This window comes from Carcharodon carcharias, chromosome 17 (genome assembly GCF_017639515.1).
Source record: "Carcharodon carcharias isolate sCarCar2 chromosome 17, sCarCar2.pri, whole genome shotgun sequence".
Taxonomy (NCBI): Eukaryota; Metazoa; Chordata; class Chondrichthyes; order Lamniformes; family Lamnidae; genus Carcharodon; species Carcharodon carcharias.
This window is the reverse complement of record NC_054483.1, coordinates 31,599,400-31,623,536: the sequence shown is the minus strand read 5'-3', so window position 1 is coordinate 31,623,536 and position 24,137 is coordinate 31,599,400. Positions and strand designations below refer to the sequence as shown.

The 24,137-nt window shown below is 44.6% G+C and overlaps 1 protein-coding gene across 4 annotated transcripts in view; it reads right to left on the bottom strand.

The window, feature by feature from the left end:
• kansl3 (KAT8 regulatory NSL complex subunit 3) overlaps nt 1-24,137 on the bottom strand; it is a 79,688-nt gene that overhangs the window by 993 nt on the left and 54,558 nt on the right. For 3 of the 4 annotated variants that reach the window (XM_041209454.1, XM_041209456.1, XM_041209457.1), the window contains 7 exons: nt 23,674-23,862; nt 21,877-21,961; nt 16,525-16,691; nt 14,488-14,585; nt 13,484-13,676; nt 10,083-10,273; nt 6,783-6,936 (listed from right to left, as the gene is read on the bottom strand). In XM_041209454.1, coding sequence (XP_041065388.1) covers nt 6,783-6,936; nt 10,083-10,273; nt 13,484-13,676; nt 14,488-14,585; nt 16,525-16,691; nt 21,877-21,961; nt 23,674-23,862 — 1,077 coding nt within the window. The remainder of the gene's footprint in view (nt 1-6,782; nt 6,937-10,082; nt 10,274-13,483; nt 13,677-14,487; nt 14,586-16,524; nt 16,692-21,876; nt 21,962-23,673; nt 23,863-24,137) is intronic. The other variant, XM_041209455.1, reaches the window with a different exon arrangement.

Sequence of the window (24,137 nt, the reverse complement as noted above, 5' to 3'; positions counted from 1 at the left end):
CCCATATTCAGAGACACTTAATTATTTCAACATTGGAATAAGCTGAATGCCTAAGAACTGAGTATTAGTTAGTGCTGTTTGCACTCAGCACCACCATTCTCCCACCCCTTCAAAAACAGTTGGGAGTAAATGCACTGCTGTCAAGTTCCAAAGCCGCTTCTTGCACTACCTGTTCTGTTGGCTTTGTTGTTTCTCCCCCTCCCCTTCTACATGACTACTCAGAGAACACAGTGATTCTGGAGTTTGATGCTTGGTCTTTGCCATTATTGTACAGGAAAGGGTGGGGGGGGTGCGGTTAGATTGTGACTCATTTTGCACATACTCAAGTGGTGAGGGCTTACTGGATCCCACTCCTGTCACATTCAGTAAACAGAATCATAACTGATCAGAGAAACAGCTACCCGATTCAAAAAGCATCGAATCTATAGCGTTTAAACAGGCCCTTCAGCCAAACATATTTATACTCCACGAGCTTTCTCCCACCCTCCCTCTCATCCTGTCAACATATCATTCTATTCCTTCCTCCCACATCTAATTATCTAGCTTTCTCTGAAATGTTTCTATTCTCTTCACCTCAACCACTCCATGTAGGAGCAAATTACACATTCTCACTGCTCTCACAGTAAAAAGAAGTTTCTCCTAAATTCCCTGTGGGAATCAACAAAATAAAGTTCTCAAGGACCCAGCCCCCAGTAGAAACATTTTCTTCATGACTATCCTATCAAACCCCTTCATTGTTTTAAACACCTCAGCATTCTTTCCTGAAGAAAGAGCCCCAGCCTGTGTCTGATGGGTATAACCTCTGAGCGCGCTTCCTGCAGTGTTTCTTGGTCAGTTCAGGGAATCTTAAAACTCTTCCTAAAAATCTAATATTGTATAGAGTTAACATTTAACTGCAAGTGTTGTTTAAATTCTCATCCAAGGGACCGAAACAGGGAGATAGAAGTGATCCATTGGCAGCAGCTGAAATGTCCAACTTGGGAAACTAGCTCAAACTGGTTTCTTCTGTACCTGGGCTCAGTCCCTCAGTTTCAGAACATGTAAATTCAGACATTCTCAGTGTGACTTTAACAGAGTGAGAGTTTGGTGAGGGGAGGGAGGTATCCCCTTTGTTTATATCTAATTTTTTTCACCTTGCAGGAGTTGCGGTTTGGTAAGTGGATAAGTTTAATCTATCGATAAGGCTCAAAATAATACAGGAATTTGTGGTAAGATTTTTAAAATACATAAAAGAAAATAAATAATTGAAGCACATAAACATGGCACACCGCCTGTCCTGCCAATGGCTGCAGCCTGTGGGAGCTCCAGTATGTCAGTGTGATCCAGGGCAAACGTGTCTGCACCTTAAGGAGCTTCGGCTCAGTCATTGAGCTGGAGGCTAAGCTGCAGACACTGTATCACATCAGAGAGGGGCAGAGTTACCAGGACACTTTGTACCAGGTGGCGGTCACACTCCTTAGGATCGGGTGTTCTAATTTGGAAGGTGGCCAGGGAAAGGAGGCAGTGACTGCGAATGAGACACAAGGGGACCCAGAGGCAAGGAGTTTGAGCCTGTGCTATTGTCCAACAGGTTTGAGGTTCTCTCACTTGTTTGGATGGGATTGAGGGCTGCAAGGTGGATGAGCTGACTGACTATGGCAATGTGGTACAGGAAGCCGTTCAAGTGGGAGAAGCAAAAAGGAATGTAGTGGTCGTTGGGGACAGTATATTGAGGGGCCTGACACTGTTTTCAGTAGCAAAGGGCCAGAGTCTAGGCGGCTGTGCCAGGGTTTAGGACATTTAGGTGTGGAGAGGAACTTAAAATGGGAGGGGGAGGATCAAGTTGTCGTGGTCACATGTAGGTACCAACGACATAGGCAGGACAAGGAAGGAGGCTCTGCATAGGCAGTATGAGGAGCTAGGCGCCACATTAAGCAAGAGAACCTAAAAGGTAACTCTGGATTATCACCTGAGCTACATGCAAATTGGCATAGGGCAAAAAAGATTACAGAAATAAATACATGGTGTCACGAAACTGCTATTTTTTAAATAATTTTCTTGGGGGGTATTGTAAAGTAGGCTTACGTTTGTGTGTGTGTGGATGGTTCTGTCTGTGGCTGATGTAATTGAATTTGAGTCAGACAGACTGCAAGGTTGAAATTATCAGAAGAGTTAGGTGTAAAAAGGGTATTTGAAATGCTAATGAGTGACTAGGGTAAAGTCTGTAGATGGGGTGCGAATGAAAATTGCATTTTAAGATAGGTGAAAAGTTGTTGGATTTTCAAAGAAACATGATAAAGTTTTACGACTGACGAGATAAATAGGGCAAGGTTATTACATTTATTTTTCCCAAAAGGAAAAGGCCATATTGACAACATAAAAGATATTATTATGGGATAAGTAAATTCCAAAGACATATGGGAACAATGGGATTTACAGATTAAAGAGGAAGAAATATATTTAAAGAAGGATGGAGGGTTGCATCAGGGGTGGTTGTGTAAGACCTCATAGACACACCATGGAAAACAGCCTCTAGCCACTTTGCAGAAGTCTGCTGGTCCAGTAAGCAAAGTTGTGTTAAAAGCCTTTAAAATTGCAATGTCGAGTGGGTGCCTGTGGTAACCTTGCTGGATTGTCTTATCGACATTTAAAATCTATTTTATCCTGTTGCCTTAAAGGATATGTGAAGTTGGGAGTCAGGTTAATTAGGAATTTTGGGATTTATTGTAATATCAAGTAACGGCTTGGCTGTAATCTTGTGTTTTATTCCTTTGTTTTGTTAATAAATATTTTAATTTAATGCTCAAAAGTGTTAGTGGATTCTACTTCTAAATTCAGTGCGCAAACCTTCTCGTAATAAATACAAATTGCAAAAGCGCTGTGAATAACATGGCCAGGTTTCCCTTGAGGATTTGGTCAGCCTGGCAAATACCACCTGCCGAATCATGACAGTGGCTCAAAGACAAAGGAGAAGTGTGTTCTAGTTTGTGGGGCACTAGCACCAGTACTGGGCAAAGTTGGGACAGTCTACCCTGAACCATGTTGCAGCAAGCCGCACTAATGGGAACTTGTCAGAAAGGTACAGTAATAATCATGGCAATTTTAATCTACAGATAGACTGGAAAAATCAGATGGGTAAAGGTAACCTAGATGAGTTCAAAGAAAGTTTTGGCAATAGTTTCTTGGAACAGCACATTCTGGAGCCAACCAGAGAGCAGGCAATACTGGACCTGGTACTGTGCAACGAGATAGAATGAATTCATAACCTCATAGTGAAAGCACCCCGAGGTAGCAGCGATCATATGATGATTCAATTTTACATTCAGTTTGAGGGGCAGAAGACTGGGTCCAGGATTAGTATTTTAAACTTAAATAAGGACAATTATGACAGCATGAAAGCAGAGTGAGCTCGAGTGAACTGGCAAATGAGGTTAAGGGATAGATATATCGCGATGCAGTGGCAGACTTATAAAGGGATATTTCAGAATACACAGAATAGATACATTCCAGTGAGAAAGAAGACTTCCCAAGGGAGAACCCACCATCCGTGGTGAATGAAAAAACTTAAAGACAGTATCAAACTTAAAGAAAAAGCATATAATTCTGCAAAGATGGGTGGCAGGTCAGAAGATTGGACAGAATATAAAGAACAGCAAAGAATGACAAAACAGATTAATGAGAGTATGAGAGCAAGCTGGAAATATAAAGATGGATAGTAAGAGTTTCTACAGATATTTAAATAAGAAAAGGGTTAACAAAGTGAGCGTTGGTCCTATAGAAAGTGAATCTGGGAAATTAATAATGGAAAATAAGGACATGGCAGATGAACTGAACAGGTATTTTGCATTGGTTTTCATTATAGAGGATATGAATACCATCCCAGAAATAGCTGTAAATCACAAATGGAAATGGGAGGAACTCAGTAAAATTATAACCACCAAAGAAGTGGAATTTAGCAAATTGTTGGAGCTGTGGGCTAACAAAGCCCCAGATCTTGATGGAATTCATCCTCAAGTCTTGAAAGAAGTGGCAAGTGAAATAGTTAATGCATTCGTTTTAATTTTCCAAAATTCCTTATATTTGGGGAAGGTTCCATTAAATTGGCAAATAGCGAATTTAACTCCTTTCTTCAAAATAGGAGGGAGACAGAAAGCAGGAAACTGCAGGCCAGTTAGCCTAACATCTGTCAAACGGAAAATGTTAGAAGCTAATATTAAAGATGTTATGACGGGGCATTTAGGAATGTTTAAGGCAATCAGGCAGAGTCAAGCTGGTTTTGTGACAGGGAAATCATGTTTAATCAATTCATTGGAGCTCTTTGGAGGAGTCACATGTGCTGTGGATAAAGGGGAACAGGTGGATGTCGTGTACTTAGATTTCCAGAAGGTATTTGACAAAGTGCCACATCCAAGGTTATTGCAGAAAATAAAAGTTCATGGGTGTAGGGGCTAAGATGTTGGCATGGATAGAAGATTGGCTTGCTAACAGGTAACAGAGAACAAAGAAAAGTACAGCACAGGAACAGGCCCTTCGGCCCTCCAAGCCTGCGCTGAACATATTGCCCATCAACTAAAACATTTTGCACTTCCGGGGTCCGTATCCCTCTATTTCCATCCTATTCATGTATTTGTCAAGCTGCCTCTTAAACACCACTATCGTACCAGTTTCCACCACCACCTCTGACAGCGAATTCCAGATATTCACTACCCTCTGCATAAAAAACTTGCCTTGCACATCTCCTCTATAGTTTTCTCCTCTCACCTTAAATCTATGTTCCCTAGAAATTGACTCTTCCACCCTGGGAAAAAGCTTCTATCTACTCTGTCCAAGCCACTTAAAATTTTGTAAACTTCTATCAAGTTGCCCCTCAATCTCCGTCACTCTAGTGAGAACAATCCGAGTTTCTCCAACCTCTCCTCATAGCTAATAACCTCCAGACCAGGCAGCATCCTGGTAAACCTCCTCTGCACCCTCTCCAATGCCTCCATATCCTTCTGGTAATGTGGTGACCAGAATTGCACGCAATATTCCAAGTGTGGCCTAACCAAGGTTCTATACAGCTGCAGCATGACTTCCCAGCTTTTATAATCAATACCCCTGCTGATGAAGGCAAGCATGCCATATGCTTTCCTGACTCCCTTATCCACCTGCGTTGCCACTTTCAGTGACCTGTGGATCTGTACACCCAGATCCCTCTGCCCGTCGATGCACTTAAGGGTTCTGCCATTTACTGTATAATTCCTGCCTGTATTAGACGTTCCAAAATGCATTACCTCGCATTTGTCCGAATTAAACTCCATCTGTCATTTCTCCGCCCAACTCTCCAACCGATCTATGTCCCGTTGTATTCTTTGACAATCCTCTTCACTATCTGCAACTCCTCCAACCTTAGTGTTGACTGCAAACTTACTAATTACCCCAGTTACATTTTCCTCCAAATCATTTATGTATACTACAAACAGCAAAGGTCCCAGCACTGATCCCTGCGGAACTCCACTATTCACAGCTCTGCATTCAGAAAAGCACCCTTCCACTGCTACCCTCTGTCTTCTATGATCAAGCCAATTCTATATCCATCTTGACAGCTCACCTCTGATCCCATGCGACTTTACCTTCTAAGGGTAGCCATAAAGGGGTCTTTTTCTGGTTGGCAAGATGTAGCAAGTGGTGTGCCACTGAGATAGTGCTGGGGCCCCTCAACTGTTTGCAATTTATATAAATGACTTGGATGAAGGGACAGATGGTACGGTTGCAAAATTTGCTGATGACACAAAGACAGGTAGGAAAGTAAGTTGTGAGGAGGATGTAAGGAGGCTACAAAGTGACATAGGTTAAGTGAACGGACAAAGACTTGGCAAATGTGAAATTGTCCATTTTGGCAGGAAGAATAAAAAGGAAGCATATTATCTAAATGGTGAGAGATCGCAAAGCTCTCAGATTCAGAGACATCTGGGTGTCCTAGCACATGAATCACTAAAGGCTCATGTGCAGGTACAGCAAGTAATTAGGAAAGCTAATAGAATTATCATTTATTTCAAGAGGAATTGAATACAAACGTAGAGAGGTTATGCTTCAATTGTGCAGGACACTGCGGAGATCACATCTGGAGTCCCGTGTACAGTACAGGTCTCTTTATTTAAGGAAGGATGTAAATACGTTAGCAGTTCAGAGAAAGTTTACTAGACTAATACCTGGAATGGGCAGGCTGTCTTATGAGCAAAGATTGGACAGGTAAGGCTTGTATCCACTGGAGTTTAGGAGAGTAAACGGTGACTTGATCAAAACCTTTAAGATCCTCAGGGATCTTGACAGAATGGATGTGGAGAAGATGTTTTCTCTTGTGAGCAAATCTAGAACTAGGGGTCACTGTTTAAAAAAAAGGGGTCACTTATATAAGACAGAGATGAGGAGAAATTTTTTTCTCTTAGAGGGTTGTGAATCTTTGGGACTCTCTTCCTCAAAAGGCAGTGGAATCAGGTCTTTGAATATTTTTAAGGCAGATCTGGATAGATTCTTGATTAACAACGGGGTGAGAGGTTATCGGGGGCAGGCAGAAGGTTAAAATCAGATCAGCTATGATCTTATTCAATGGCAGAGCAGGCTTGAAGGGCTAACTGGCCTACTCCTGTTCCTAGTTCATATTATTTACCAAAGGTTCACGATCATTTTACTCCAATGTGCATTAACATCCTTAACAATCTCCAAGAGAATTTATAACCTCAACAGTTACTGTGGAATGAAGATCCATATTCACAACCGAAGCTCAATACCACAATCTACCAGCTCTATTGATGTGGCCTCACCTACAACTGTTGATGAAGACTGAGGAGTTGGAACCTTTTCTCCGGAAGGTAGTTCCACAGGGGATTGACCTTTGCTGATGTCTCCTGGTGCATTGGTCTGTTTGACTGTGGTGTTGCCTTGGGAGCTCAAGACTGACAGTAGAGAATCACAGCACTGCAGAGAGAGAGAGAAATATGAAAGGTCAAAGGCAATGTTTCCTTTAAAGTTCATGAGCTGTGCGTGGGGCTCTCTAAATTTCTATGTGTAGTCTCACACAGATGTCATCCCAGAAGAAAGCTGTGCAGTTTAGCAGGACCATTGATTAGAGGTGGAGAAATACCACCAAAGGTGGCAAGCGTGTTATTACTTGTACAACATGAGAAGCCACCTCATCTGATAACCCCAATAACACAGTTCTAGTAGATATAGGTAAGGAATCTTGCAACTCCATGGACTTGTTACATGAAGCTTTAATCTGTATCCAGTCTAGGCTGTATCAGCCCTGGGTAGATGGAAAGCAATGCAACCTCGACAGAGTCCAATTAAATGTTCCCGGGGCAGGTACAGCACCAGGTTAGATTAAGAGATCTTAATTTTCTCTCTCTGGAAGTCAGGACCAACACCAGACTGTGAAGTCTCAATCCTCCTGAACCTGTTGCATAGCTGAAGGCATTCAGCCTCTCTATCTGGTTCCACCATAGCATCAGATCGTGGCTGAGCCATATCTTAACATCACCTACCCGATTTTGCTCCATAACCATGGGTACCCTTACTTAACAAGAATCTTATCATTCTCAACCTTGGAAGGTGCTGCCTATGGAGCCTTAGTGAGTTTCTACATTGCATCTTGTAAATGGTACACACTGCTGCCACTGTTTGTCGGTGGTGGTGGGAGTTTGTGGATGTGGTGCCAGTCAAGCGGGCTGTTTTGTCCAGGATGGTGTCAAGCTTCTTGAGTGTTGTGGGAGCTGCACTCATCCGGGCAAACAGAGAGTACTCCCATCACACTCCTGACTTGTGCCTGGTAGATGGTGGATAGCCTGTGAGGAGTCAGGTGAGTTACTTGCTGCAGGATTCCTAGCCTCTGACCTGCTCTTGTAGCCACAGTATTTAAATGGCTAGTCCAGTTCAGTTTCTGGTCAATGGTAACCCCTAGGATGTTGATAGTGGGGGATTCAGCGATGATGCCACTGAATGTCAATAGGCAATGGTTAGAGTCTCCCCTGTTGGGGATAGTCATTGCCTGGCACTTGTGTGGTGCGAATGTTACTTGACATTTATCAGCCCAAGCCTGGATATTGTCCAGGTCTTGCTGCGTTTGTCCATGGACTGCTTCAGTATCTGAGGAGTTATGAATGCTGCTGAACATTGTGCAATCATCACCAAACATCCCCACTTCTGACCTTATGATGAAAGGAAGATCATTGATGAAGCAGCTGAAGATGGTTGGGCCTATGACACTACCCTGAGGAACTCCTGGGACTGAGATGACTGACCTCCAACAACCACAACCATCTTCCTTTGTGCTAGGTATGACTCCAACCAGCAGACAGCTTTCCCCGATTCCCATCGATTCCAATTTTGCTAGAGCTCCTTGATGCCACACTCGGTCAAATGCTGCCTTGATGTCAAGAGCAGTCACTCTCACCTCACCTCGGGAGTTCAACTCTTTTGTCCATATTTGAACCAAGGCTGTAATGAGGTCAGGAACTAAGTGACCCTGGCGGAACCCAAACTGAGCGCCAGTAAGCAGATTATTAATAAGCAAGTGCCACTTGACAACACTGTTGATGACCCCTTCTATCGCTTCACTGATGATCAAGAGTAGACTGATGGGGTGGTAATAGGCCAGGTGGATTTGTCCTGCTTTTTGTGTACAGGACATACCTGAGAAATTTTCCACATTGCCGGATAGATGCCAGTGCTATAGCCGTACTGGAACAGCTTGGCTGGGGGCGTGCGAAGTTCTGGAGCACAAGCCTTCAGTACTGTTTCCGGAATATTGTCAGGGCCAATTAGCCTATGCAGTATCCAATGCCATAAGCTATTTCTTGATATCGCGTGAAGTGAATCAAATTGGCTGAGGACTGGCATCTGTGATGCTGGGGTCCTTTGGAGGAGGCCAAGATGGAACATTCACTCAACACTACTGGCTGAAGATTGTTGCAAATGCTTCAACCTTATCTTTTGCACTAATGTGCTGGGCTCCTCCATCACTGAGAATGGGGATATCTGTGGAACCTCCTCCTCCAGTGAGTTGTTTAATTGTTCACCAACACTCACGACTGGATGTGGCAGGACTGCAAAGCTTAGATCTGATCTATTGGTTGTGGGATCACTTAGCTCTGATTTTCACTTGCTGCTTCAGCTGTTCGGCACGCAAGTCGTCCTGTTTAAAGAGTCATACGGACTCGAAACGTTAACTGTGTTCCTCTCCGCAGATGCTGTCAGACCTGCTGAGTTTTTCCAGGTATTTTTATTTTTGTTTTGGATTTCCAGCATCCACAGTTTTTTGCTTTTGTCCTGTTTTATAGCTTCACCAGGTTAACACCTCATTCTTAGAGATGCCTGGTGCTGCTCTTGGCATGCCCTCTTGCACTCTTCCTTGAACCAGGGTTGATCCCATGGCTTGGTGGTAATGGTAGCATGGGGGATATGCCGGGCCATGAGGTTACAGATTCTGGTTGAGACCTATTGTACTGCTGCCTCATGGTTGCCCAGTCTTGAATTGCTTGATGTTTTCAAAATCTATCCCATTTAGCACGGTGGTTTTGCCACACCACACAATGGAGGGTATCCTCAATGCGAAGACAGGCCTTTGTCTCCATAAGGACTGTGTGGTGGTCACTCCTACCAATACTGTCATGGACAGATGCATCTGCGGCAGGCAGGTTTGTGAGGATGAGGTCAAGTATGTTTTTCCTTCTTGTTGGTTCCCTCACCACCTGCCGCAGACCCAGTCTAGCAGCTCTGTCCTTTAGGACTCGGCCAGCTTGGTCTGTGGTGATGCTACTGAGCCACTCTTGGTGATGGACAACAAACATTCCATTAGCTTTTAAAATTATTTTCTGTACCTTTCCACAAGCTGTTAGTGAATTGTACTCCTCTCAGCCCCACCAAACAGGTGAATCATGAGCTTTCCTCATTTGTTAAATGGCAACAGACATAGTACAAATCTCCAGTATCTCACTTGCTCTAAAAGCAAGCATTTGATGCACAGTAAAAATTTCATATTGCCACTTTGCTTTTTAAACCAGTTTGATGTTAAAAATTACATTTCTCAACTGCCTTTGAAAAACATGAGACTCATGGACACTCACCTGCTGACTCTGGGCTGCCTGCACTTTGACCTCTTGATCCATCTCCTCAAGGTTAAGACCCAGGCTACCCACCGTGCTACATAAGCTGGGCATAGCACTGACAGTACTAGGTTGGCTCAGGGTGGGCACTCGGCTGCCCTGGGTCCTCAGAGTCACAGTGATAGTGGTTGGAGGCTTCGCACCTGGAGAACATGATGGATAAATGTACAAAGGTCAACGAATGGCCACAGAGCACAGACTAGAACACAGAGATAATTTTATAAAAGAATTTCAGGAAGGAGGCGTCACCTCTGGCTGAGTGTCTGGCATTCTCAATTTGGAATAAAAGGTCATGGATTCAAAGCCCAATTCCCAAATGCTTTAGCCCATAATTCAGGCTGCAATTCCCGTGCAGTACCATGGAAGTGCTGCACTTTTGGAGGTACAGTGCCTAGAGCATGCTGCACTGTTGAAGGGGCATTACTGAGGTTGTGTTGTGCTGCACTACCAGTGGTGCATTACTGAGGGTGCGGTGCACTGGCAGAGGAGTGTTACTGAGGGTGCGCTGCACTGCCAGAGGGATGTTACTGAGGGTGTGTTGTGCTGCACTGCCAGAGGGGTGTTACTGAGGGTGTGTTGTGCTGCACTGCCAGAGGGGCGTTACTGAGGGTGCGCTGCACTGCCAGAGGGGTGTTACTGAGAGTGTGTTGTGCTGCACTGCCAGAGGGGCGTTACTGAGGGTGCGCTGCACTGCCAGAGGGCTGTTACTGAGGGTGTGTTGTGCTGCACTGCCAGAGGGCTGTTACTGAGGGTGTGTTGTGCTGCACTGCCAGAGGGGCACTACTGAAGGTGCGCTGCCCTGCCAGAGGGGCACTACTGAAGGTGCGCTGCACTGCCAGAGGGGCACTACTGAAGGTGCGCTGCCCTGCCAGAGGGGCACTACTGAAGGTGCGCTGCCCTGCCAGAGGGGCACTACTGAGGGTGTGTTCTGCTACACTGCCAGAGGGGCACTACTGAAGGTGCACTGTACTGCCAGAGGGGCACGACTGAAGGTGCACTGCACTGCCAGAGGGGCATTATTGAGGGTGCACTGCACTGCCAGAGGGGCATTACTGAGGGTGCGCTGCACTGCCGGAGGGGCATTACTGAGGGTGCGCTGCACTGCCAGAGGGGCACTACTGAGGGTGCGCTGTACTGCCAGAGGGGCACGACTGAAGGTGCACTGCACTGCCAGAGGGGCATTATTGAGGGTGCACTGCACTGCCAGAGGGGCATTACTGAGGGTGCGCTGCACTGCCGGAGGGGCATTACTGAGGGTGCGCTGCACTGCCGGAGGGGCACTACTGAGGGTGCACTGCATTGCCAGAGGGGCATTACTGAGGGTGCGCTGCATTACCAGAGGGGCATTACTGAGGGTGCGCTGCACTGCCAGAGGGGCATTACTGAGGGTGCGCTGCACTGCCGGGGGGCATTACATTTATCCCCCAGCCAGCATCAATAAAATCGGAAGGTCCTGAAACATGAACACTGTTTCTCTGTCCATAAAGGCTGCCCGACCTACTGGGTATTCCAGAATTTTATGTTTTTATTTCAATAAAAATCAGATTATCTGGTCACAATCACATTGTTGTCTCCTTCACCCTCATATCCAACAGTAAGTGCAAGGAGTTCATGGATTTCTTTATCACTGAGATCAGCTGCCTCTATTATGTCCCTTCCTTCCACAGGCCCCCAGCCAAACTTACTCTAAACCTTCCCACTGGCCTAGCCCTGAAATCACAACTTTCTTTCCTCTTTCCCCTGATGACCCCTCTGAATGCTTCTTGTCCACAAGATTCACCTCTAGTTCCCTTTGATCCTATTCTCATTAAACTGCTGACCACCCAATTTCCTGTCCTAACCCCCATGTTACCCCATCTGTCTTTCTTCAAGTGTTCTCCCTCCCGCCTTTAAACCTGCTATCAACACCCCTCCCTCCTCAAAAAAACAAACCCCTGACCCTCCTTGCAAACTACCAGCCCATCCACAATCTCCCTTTCCTCCCCAAAGCCATTGTACATGTGGTCGCTTCCCAAATTGATTCCCATTTTTCCTGGAACTCCATGTTTGAATCCCTCTAATCAAGTTTCCACTCCTGTCACAGTATTACAACACCTCTTAACGATGTCACTGTGACAAAAGAAAACCTTTTGTCCTCATTCTTCTCACTGTGTCTGCAGTCTTGAATATGGTTGACTATACCATCCTCCTCACCTGATTCCATTCTAACCAATCGAATCGTAGCAAGAAAATCATGTACAATGGCTTCCCCTCCTGCTCCTGCACTATTACCTCTGGTGTCCCCCAAAGATCTAATCTCAGCCCCCTTCTATTTCTCATCTATATGCTGCACCTCAGCAACATCACCTGAAAGCACAACATTAGTTTTGACTTGAATGTGGACGACACCCACCTCTACAGCACCACCACCACCACTACCCCTTGACTCTCTGCCATTGCTAAATTATCAGACTGCTTATCCAACACCCAATACTGCATGAGCAGAAATTTCCAATTAAATATTGGGAAGACTGAAACCATTGTTTTTGGTCCCAAAGCTGTGTTCCCTAGCTACTGACTTCGCCTCTCTCCCAGGCGACAGTTTGAGATTAATGAGTTCTGTTCACAGCTTTGGTGTCACATCTGACTCTGAGATGAGCTTCTGACCTCATATTCATGCCATCACTATGCCTGCCCATTTCCACCGACCTGACTTGGCCCATGTGTCAGCTCATCTGCTGCTAAAATCCTCAATCATATCTTTGCTAGCTCTGGACTTGACTATTCCAACACACTCCACCTTGCGTAAACTTATCATACAAATCTCTGCTGTCCATGTCGTAAATTGTCCCAAGCTTCGTTCCCATGTCAGCCGTGCTTGCTGACCTACACTAGCTCCTGGTCAAGTAGCACCTTGATTTTAAAATTCTTGTCCTTGTTTTAAAATTCCTCCATGACCTCCCCTCCCAATCTCTGTAGTTTGCTCCAGCCTGCACAAACCTCCAAGATTTCTGTAGTCCTTTAAATCTGGCCTCTCGTGCATCCCTGATTCCAATCGCTCCACCACTGGTGAATGTGTCTTCAGTTGGCTTGGCCTCAGCTCTGGAATTCCCTCCCTACAGCTTGCCATCTCACCATCTCACTTTCCTCCTTTAAGACACTCCTTAAAATATTAATCTTTGGTCATCTGTATGAATATTTTTTATATGTCTCGGTGTTATAATTCTCCAGTGAAGCATTCCAGAATTGTATTACTTTTAAGGCACCATCTAGGTTGTTGCTGTTTGTGGCACCGTGTAAATTGGCTGCCACGTTTCCTGCATATTACAACAATGACATAGGTACCAGAGCGGTGAGAGGATCTGTAGAAACTCTTTACTTACTTGCAGTGGACAAGCTACTCGTCAGTTTGGACAGTCCTCCGTTGGTCAGCAGTTGGTGGATGGCGGTGGATTTGCTGCTCCCGTTACCGCCCAGGAACCCCGGTGCAGGCGATGCACTGACTGTGCGGACAACAGGATTTGCTGCCATGCTGACGTGGCCCAGCGTGGAGGCTGAACTCTTCACATTTGGGGTCTGTGGACGACATGGTTGCTGAAACATCAAGGTAAACGCAGGGACCAAACACACCAGGCACAGCCATACAGGCCTGAAAACATGGCAGCACCAGAATGGGTGAGCCCAGGTTATTGAGGGAGCCAACTAGAGCCCATCCAATTTCTAGACCACCACTCGCTGCCCCACTCCACTTATTCCCCACCCCATACCCAATTAGCTCCACGCTCCTCCAGCTTCCCACCCCTAGGAGCAGAGGAATTGATAGACAAAGAAAATTCAAGATCCATCTTGTGTTCCTTCTAACATCATGGTAGCCGTATTAAATGGAAAATTGAATTGTCGGCTAATCAGAGCAATCAAACTCTATCAATTAGTCTACAACAGACCCTAACATGAATGATAAAAAAAATGCCTAATGTTGGGCTGCTTTTGAAATGGTGGTTGAAAATCAAACTCACTGCATGCACACACGCCATGTCTCAAACTACTCATATCCTGGATTCAGAAAATTACATTTTTAAAAGATATCTATCTAATTTACATTTGAATAAATACCAACTGTTTCCACCAGATCCCTTGGGCAGTCTATTCCAGAGATTCATCACTCACTCATTGAGTTATTATTTCCACAGATCAGTTTTAAATTTACACCCCTTCAAGCACATGCCCTGTCCTTTGGTTTAACTCCTTTGACCACGGTGAAATAGCTGGCCATGGTGGACATTGTCCAGTCCTTTAGAATGTGAAAAAGCAGCAATCTGTTGTCAACCTTCTCTCAACGCAACGGTCTAAAAGGTATGAGATGCTGTGCAGGTGAATTGTACTGTACCTGGCCTGGGCTGGCAGATGTTAGGCTGGAGGCCTTCGTTCCAATCTCTTGCAGACTAAAGCTCAGTCCCTGGAGCAGGCTACTGGCAGATGGAGTCCCTAAACACAAACCAAGATGTCAGTAACCAGGATCCGCAACAACTGTGCAAGATCACTCATATTATTACAAAGCTAAAACACAACCATGTTTACACAGCCCTGGGGTCCTTTCCTGACCTATGTGGGCTGAAATAGCAGCTTGGGAGCAGGAAGCAGCACTTATAACCTCACTAAGTCAAGGTGGAAAAGGAGCCACAATTCTTCACCTGATTATTAAGCACTGCCTCCCATCAAGATCCAATTATGTGCAGTTGATGACAAAGAACATGATCAGGCTCAGTGGCAATGCTGAATTGCCCAAAACTCATGAATCTAGCCTAATACCAGAATAGCCAACGTGAGCAAGAAAAGTGGGACAGAAAATTATGTTTTGACCATTTCATGAGTGCTTGGATCTTGAGTCAGAATAAGTGCCCAACATATAAATTAAGATATGCTCTTAAGGGCAGTGTCAACTTCTTGGTACATTCAAACCATATTAAACTGTAGCCTTTTAAAAAATTATTTCATGGGATGGGAGTGTCACTGGCAAGGTCAGTATTTGATGCTTATACCAAATTGCCCTTGAGAAGATTGGTGAGTCACCTTAAACCACTTCTCAAAGATGATTTGTTCCAAGTAGGAATGGTATGTGGCTTGGAGAAAAACTTGCAGGTGGTGGTGTTCCCATGCATTGGCTGCCGTTGTTTTTCTCGGTGGTAGAGGCGTGGGTTTGGAAGGTGCTGTTGAAGGAGCCTTGGCGAGTTGCTGCATTGCATCTTGTAGATGGTACACACTGCCGCCTCTGAGCGTCGATGGTGGAGGGAGTGAATTTTGGAGGTGATGGATCAGATGCCAATCAAGCGGGCTGCTTTGTCCTGGATGATGTTTAGCTTCTAGAGTGTTGTTGGAGCTGCACTCAGCCGAGCAAGTGAAGAGTATTCCATCACACTCCTGACTTGTGCCTTCTGGATGGTGGACAGGCTTTGGGGAGTCAGGGGGTGAATTACTTGCTGTATAATTCCCTGCCTCTGGCCTGATGTTGTAGCCTCAATATTTAAAGGGCTGGTCAAGTTAAATTCCAGTTCTCCAAGACAGCGATCTTGCAGAGTGCCCCTGTGCTTCAAGTCTCCTCTTACCCACAAATTAGCAGCATCTCTGCAGCAGCAGTTCTCCACACATCCTGGACCCAATCTATGCTGCTCATCAGCTAACACAGGAAAACATATTAAAGGCAGATGACCATTTCTGCGGTTACATTCTTCAGGGTCGATCTTGCAAACACAATGAAATCTGCTCACTGACAAGCCCAGCACTTCTCAATGAACTCAGCACTCAGAGCTTGGGGCAGGGGGAGAGTGGAGATCTTAACCAAACAGAATCATTCAGTTGTCCACACCAGAAGTAGCATTTCTTTCCGTTAACTAGGCCAAAGATGGAGCGCATTGCTGTGTTCAACAGCCCATACAAGAGGCCCCGATGGCTTGGCCACATTCGGGATTATGCTGGTCTGTAATACTCCTCGCATAGTAAAATAGCCAACCAACATTCAGTGGGGAGTCGGGAGATATGGGCAAGTGTCAAGCCCCAGTGACACCAAATTCCAGCAAGAAGATAGTGTTAACAGGAAATCAAAATCTTACTGAAGCAGCCATTCAGCCTAACGTGCATGTGCAAGCTCTTTGAAAGAATTATCCATTTCCTGCGCTTTCCACAGAGACCCTGCAATTGAAAAAATTTTTTTTTGTACAACTTCCTTTTAAAAGTTGCTAATCAATATGTTTCTGATGCCCTTTCAGGAAGCACATTCCAGATCACTACCTAAGCAGAATTCTCTCTTTTGCCAACTATCATTAATTTGCATCTTCTAGTTACCAATCCTCCTGCCACTGGCAATAGTTTCTCCTTATTTACTCCAAGAGAAAGTAATGGATTAAGGAACATATAGAGCGTTAAGTACCTGAAGTTGTGATAGGAGCAGAATGAGGTTGCTGTGAAGTGCTGGAGCCCGGCGCAGCGACCAGTCTGGCCTGAATGGTATGGAAGGCACTGGCTGTTGTGCTCATGGCTGGAGCAGGTGAGGTTACTGGACTTGGGCAACTGGCGAATGTGTCCACAGAGACTGATCTGAGAGAAGCAGAGAGAATATGAGGAGATAAAGTCATCTTCATATTAAGAGAAGAACAATTGCATTTCACAAAGTTAAGACATGCCAAAGTGCTCTTGACTCAATGAAGTATTTCTGAAGTGTTATCATTGTTAGAAAGTATGAAACGCAATACAAATTTGGAGACAGCAAGATCCCACAAATGGCAAGGAGATAATTGTTGTATTATTTGTTCATGGGGTGTTAGCATTGCTGGCTAGAACAGCTTTTTAATGCCCATCCCTAATTGCCCTTGAGAAGGTGGTGGTAAGCTGCCTCCTTGACCCACTGCAGACCATGTGGTGTAGGTACACCCACAGTGCTATTAGGAAGGGTGTTCCAGAATTTTGACCCAGTGACAGTGGAGGAACGGCAACGTAGTTCCAAGTCAGGGTGCTGTGTGGCTTGGAGGGGAATTTTTGGTTGGCGGTGTTTGTGTGCGTCTGCTGCCCTTGTCCTTCTCGGTGGTAGCAGTCGTGGGTTTGGAAGGTGCTGTCTCATGAGGCTTGGTGAATTCCTGCAGTGCATCTTGTATATGGTACACTCTGCGGCCACTGTGTGTCGGTGGTGGAGGGAGTGAATGTTGAAGGTGGTGGATGGGGTGCCATTCAAGCGGGCTGCTTTGTGCTGGATGATGTCCAGCTTGAGTGTTGTTGGAGCTGCACTCATCCAGGCAAATGGACAGTATTCCATCACAGTCCTGACTTGTGCCTTGCAAATGGTGGACAGGCTTTGGGGTGTCGAGGTGAGTTACTTGCCGCAGAGGTCCAAGCTTCTGACCTGCTGTTGCAGCCACAGTATTTATATGGCTAGTCCAGTTCAGTTTCTGGTCAATGGTAACCCCAGGAAGTCGATAGTGGGGGTTCAGCAACAGTAATGCCATCAAATGTCATGGGGAGATGGTTAGATTCTCTCTTATTGGAGATGGGGATTGCCTGGCACTTGTGTGGCACGAATGTTACTTGCCACTTATCAGCCCAAGCCTGAATATTGTCCAGGTCTTAAATTATCAAACCATCTGCTTCAGTGATGTTGACTGTGACATAAATATTGGCCTGGACACCAGAAAGAACCCTCCTGTTCTTCTGTGAAATAGTGGGATCTTTTACATCATCAAAGTTCTTGAACTTTTTTTGGCTGAACGGCTCCTTTCTAAATGGATTAATAATCACGGACACCCCAACCAAAATTATAATACTATAAAATAGGAAAATACTGCATGTTAAAAAAAAAGTTTCAATGATGCTTTCAAGGTATTTACTTAGTTATCAGTGAGATGGATGTGCTTGCTTGATCCTTACACATTCCCCTGTTAGGTGAAACAGCCAGTTCACTTTGTGGCAGCTGCACATGACTCTTGGTACTTGGCTCACATTTCACATTATTTTGCAAACCTCCGAAAAGTCTCTGATCCTAATTTGAGAACAAGTGTTTTTATGTGACTTGAGAGACAAACGGAGACTCACAATTTAACCGCCTCAGAAAAATGACACCTCGGGCAGCGCAGCACTCCCTCAGAACTGCATTGAGTGGCAGCCTGGATTATGGGGCACAATTCTCTGCAACCTGAACATGATCTCCTGACTCAGAGACAACAGTATTGTCCCCTGAGCCATGGCATCATTTCTATATCTACTGCTTGGTTTTGTCTCTGTCCATGTCCTTGAGTTAGCTGACTGACTGCTGCCCAGCTTGTCCTATTGGAAAGTGTATGTGGTGAAGGGACAACGCAGTGTGAGTCTCTGCATTTAGTCCTTCACTATAAGGTTTGCAGCAGGGATGGTCGTTAATGGAAACTTCGTCCATGATAGCCACTTATCAAAAACAAACCAAGCATCTAGCCTGGTGTAACTGTAGCCCCTTTCACAGTGACCTCTGTTCTTCAGGCTCCCACCTGAGGGTCACTAGGAACTGTAGTTTGTAGGACTGCCTGTTCCCTGCAGAGAGCCCAACTCTTGTATATTGATGCAGCCCTCAGAGTTATGCAACTGAGCTAACTAATTTGAACTACCATCACCTGCAGTTCAACCTTTACCAGCACCAAGTGGCTCCTCAGTGAAGCGGGGCTGAAGGCCAGGTACTCGGCCTGGATTAACACCCTTCCTCTCCAGTTTCATCCAGCCCGAGCCTGTATCAATGCTCCAGGGAGTAAATATTGCAAATGAAATCGTTCATAAAATGTTGCTGCACAGGAGGCTGCCATTCGCTCTATCTTGTTTGTGCTGCTTTTTGAATGGGTTACTAATAAACCCCACTCACCCATTCTTTCCCCATATTTCTGCATATTTCTTCCATCACGGGTGGATACAGAATATAATCCCAGTCACAGGCCTTCAAACATCCTGATTCTTAGATTCATGGAAAATCTTATACTCTCTGTTCCAATTTTACAAATAATTTACAGAGGCACCAGAGAGGGCTGATGAGATGTACATGGACTTCCAAAAGGCATTCAATAAAATGCAACATAACAGGCTTGGCAGCAAAGTTAGAGCCCATGAAATAAAAGGGAGACAGTAGCAATACAAGTACAAAATTAGCTGAACGACAGGAAGGAGAGGGTAGAGGTGAATGGTTGTTTTTCGACTGCAGGAAGGTTCCCACGAGGTTGGTGTTAGGACCCCTGCTTTTCTTAAAGTATATTAATGGCCTAGGCTTCAATGTACAGGGCACAATTTCAAAATTTGCAAATGACAGAAAATTTGGAATTTTGTCAACTGCTAGGAGGATAGTATTCAATGAAGAACATTGACAGACTGGTGGAATGCACAGACAAGTGGTAGATGAAATTTAATCCAGAAAGTGTGAAGCAACCATTTTGGTAAGAATAAAGAAAGGCACTAAAAACTAAATGGTATAACTCTAAATGGGATGCAGGAACAGAAGAACGTGGGGTTATTTCTGCACAAATTATTGAATGCGGCAGAGCAGGTTGAGAAAGTGGTTAAGATGATATATGCGATCCTGGGCTTTATAAATAAGGACAGAGTATAGAACGAAGGAAGTTATGATAAACATGTCTAAAACACCAGTTCAGACTCAACTATAGTATTATGTCTGGTTCTGGGCACCACACTTTAGGAAGGAAGTGATGGCATTAGAGAAGGGGAAAGAAAGATTCATAACAATGTCTCCAAGGGTGAGCGACGTCAATTATTGGATAGATTGGAGAAGCTGGGGATGTTCTCCTTGGAGAAGAATGAGAAGAGATTTGATGAAGGTTTTCAAAATCATGAGAGAACTGGACAGAGTAGATGGGGAGGAACCTTTCCCCTTTGTGGAAGCATCGAGAACCAGAGAACACTGATTTAAGATAATTGGCACAATAAGCAATAGCAACACAAGGAAAATCTTTTTTACCTAGCAATGGTTAGGATCTGGAAGGCACTAGCTGACAGCATGCAAGCGGCAGATTCAATCTTGGCCATCAAAGAGGAATTAGATCATTATCTAAAGAGATTATTTTCAGAGCGATGGGGAAAAGGTAAGGGAGTGGGACTAGGTGAGCTGCACTCGTCAAGCGTCAGCACAGACACAATAAACCGAATGGCCTCCTGCTGTGCTGTAACCATTTTATCATTCTACGATCCAGACACGAGAGACAGTGCTTCTGAGCTCCAGGAGAGTGACTGGTGGACATATATGAGCCAGATCAATGGGTACAGCCACTGATGAGATTCAGGATCGATAGCCAGGCCACAGTGCATGGTAATTACTCAAGATTGGAACACAGTCCACAGTACAAAGGGTGCCCTAGCACTGGGACACTAATCACATTGCAGCCAGTAACCAGACACTGAGGCACTGACCAAAGTGCAGCCAGTGTCCAGACACTGGGACACTGATTACACTGCAGCCAGTGCTTTAACACCAAAACATTGATCAAATACAGTCAGTGATGAACTGGTGTAGTTTTTATCCATACTGCAGCACATTGCTTTGTATTAACACAATTCAAGGAGAGGTGGAATTACAAAGTAACTGAATGTTGTGAAGCTATAAATGTATATATTATTGGAAAATATTTTTCTTTTAAAATAGAGGTTTAGTCTATGGGTGTGTATTAATTGGATTAAAGCCAGCTAGACTGGGTGCCTTGATGTGTACTAGTTTTGAGATGTAAGAGAGGTAGAGTGTATTTGCATTTTTTGAATAGAGCATTCAAGAAGTGGGGTGAATTCTGGCATCTAGCCAGCAGGGAAAAGCAATATGTTTATATTACCAATAAAATTGGTGCTATGAAAAGGGGTTTTATTGTTTGAGATGGAGTTCAAAGTGGCTGGCGATACAATAAGAATTTACATTCAATGGGCTGTGCTAGGTATAACAAAACAACCATGTTGTGTGTGTAAAGGAGAGGTAATGTGAGATCAAAAGCAGCTGTAAACCTCCAACTGTCTCCACAGGAACCAAAGTGAAAAGAACATCATTTGGAATTCTTAAAGTTAAAATGCTTTGCCTGGTGTCTATGGGTTGCTGTTGCCTTAATTGAGATTAGTTTGGGAATTTGTTAAAAGTTATGATCGTAGTAATTGTAGCCATGTGTATATATTTAATTTGTGTAAATTAATAAAACTTCTGGAGAACTGATGGTCTGATTCCTGAATTTAGAGTTGCATCTCAAACATAACACTTAAAATTATAGGTTATGACAGTTGTTTAAAGTTTCCCTCTGGGATTTTTTTAAATAACTCAGCTTTACCAAAAGGCTATCTCATAACACTGAACAACTCCTTATGAAGAAATCAAGACTGGAGGAAGTATTTTTGAATTCATTGACAGAACCAGTCCAAGGCCCAGAGGTCAATAAATATTAAAAGCTCACCTTCCAACAATTATTCAACAAGCTCACTCTTAAACCAGATGACATATCAAAGGCCAGCTTTCAAAGGGGCTTGAAGTACAGCCGCTGTCACCCTCACTGCCCTTGATGTAGGCTCTCAGGAGAGGGGTATCATATATCTCAGAACCCTGAGTATCATGGCACTTTCTGTCCCTAGGCCCGAATCTGGTTATGTCACGTTCCATGTGCAGCTCGACCCTACACCAGTGCAACTCCTTCCTCTCAGAAAGCTGTCACTATGGCTTTTTGCAGGTAAACATCTCTACAATTTCACACTATGAAAATTTCCTGGGATTTATGCTGCTGCGTGAGACCGCACTCACCTTTGACCTGTTAGAGATCCAGTCAGTTCCTTGCTGCCAGATCCTGGTTGACTCACTGACAACGTTAAGGATTTCCCTGCCCCACCTGTCAAGTAGGAAAAATATATCAAGTTGTCTCCATCAGCCTGACTCAGAGTCAACACTCACCGTGATCAGATGACATTTCTGCTCCAACTTGGTTAAAAACTCTTTTACAATTTTACTAAAAATTCTTACAGCAGCCTCCACTCCCCTTGGTCTGGCAGTTACCCCACTCTCTGGACCAGAGTCCTCTGGCTTTTCAGTGCCCAGCACAACATTTTCAAATTTCTCAAGGGAACAGATAAGCTGACCCCAGGTACAAAAGTTAAAAACAGCAGATGCTGGAGATTTGCAATTAAAACAGGAAATGTTGAGAATACTCAGCAGCTCTGGCAACAACTGTGGAAAGAGGAACAGAGTTAATGTTTCAGGTCAATGACCTTTCACCAGAAACCAGTCATTGACCTGAAACGTGAATTTTGTGTCTCTCTCCAGAGATGCTGCCAGACCCGCTGAGTATTTCCAACATGATTTTTAGAACACCCAAACTCAACTATGTTCAGAATTGCTGTAGAACTCCAGGCTAGGGCAACAAAAGGACCAGTCTTCAGAAAGAGATGCCCAATTTAGATTCAACTTTGCAACATCCCTTCTACCCCTAGACTGCTTTAAGGCATTTAGTTAGAGAACTTTTCCTTGGATTCAAAGCTATTCCCCTACTGACCACAATCATCAATACTGAGCGCAAAAGAAGAGACAAGCAGCAGCAATCCTTTAAGGCCAGACATTTAAGATGTGACCTGCTGCACAAATGGAAAGTGCACCGACAGCGGATTAAAATTATTTTAGTGAGATCCTGATGAGTACAGCACCACTCCTACCTGAGCAGCTGTGTCAGTTGCCATCTCGAGGCCATGTTCTTCACCAGAGCAATCATCCTTGAACTGCTCCTCATCTGGCTCAAGTCTAACTTACTTGTGCATCTTTAGGATTTACAGTTAGCTTTCTTATGCTCAGCCTCCCAGATCACTGTGACTTACAACCCAAAATGTAAGCCCTGCACTCAATCTGGTGAGGTTGCACCAAAAGGGAAAAGAGACATGCTAGGCACTATATTCAGCTTACCGCATGCAACAACCCTGATTCCCTAGACCAAGGACAATGAAAGAAAATAATCTACAATCAGACTGTGATAAATATGCTACAAGCACTAGAACAGAGTAGCTTAGAGTAACAGGTGAGCAGGACAGGAGGCAGTGCAGCACTCCCCATTCATTGTGACTACATTCCCTCTACAACTAGAAGCTCCGACTTGCTTCTTCCCCAAGGCTCCCCCTCACAAATCCTGTTAATTTCATTTTGGGTTTCCCTCATGGCTGCCATAGCTCCTCGTAACCTCCAACACAAGTGCAGCATTGATGGTGCTTCAACCAAGTTTTCCAAATTTGGAACATGGTTTATGAACTCCCCAGCTATCTAAGTGCACGTGTGAGAGATATCCAGCAGAATATGTTAAACAGTTTCTACTTGCTTTGCAATTGGATTTATTTGCTCAGCTTGATGCTGATTGCCCATTCCCCACATCGGCACCCAACAGAGCTCTCACGTAACAATTTCTGGAACATCAGCTCCCAAAGCAATGGAGGAGCAAGGAATTGCAGTAGGAAGGAAATGGGACAAGGACTGGTTCCCCTCTCCTTCAAGGGCCAGTTGCTTTTCTGCTCATAGAGGGTACTGAACTATGCAATGAAGCCTAATGGCGTGATACCTGCTTACCCTCCTTGGCACCTGTGTAAGGCATGGTAGCAGCTGACGTCTCTCCTTGGGAGAGAATGGTTACTTTGATCTTGGCTCTTTTTGCAGGCTTGGAGACCACTTGAGTTGGGCTGGATGTTTGCCGTCTTTTCAGCTGATTCTTCATGTCCTCCTTCTCCACCAGCTCTTGCTGCTCCGAGGACAGTGGAACTGAAATTCAGCAATGTACATTGTAACTGATGGGAGCAGTCCAGTAAAACAACAATAAAAGCTGCAGCGTTCAAAACACTCCTCATTTAATTGCTGATGGACAATTAGCAATGGTTGAGAGTTAAGCTTCTGAACATAAATCATGCTGAGACTCCAGTGCAGTACTGAAGTGGTAATGCACTGTCAGAGATGCCATTTTTCACATGAGACATTGAATCAAGGCTCCATCTGCCCTCTCAGGTGGATGTAAAAGATCCCGTTTCACTTATCAAATA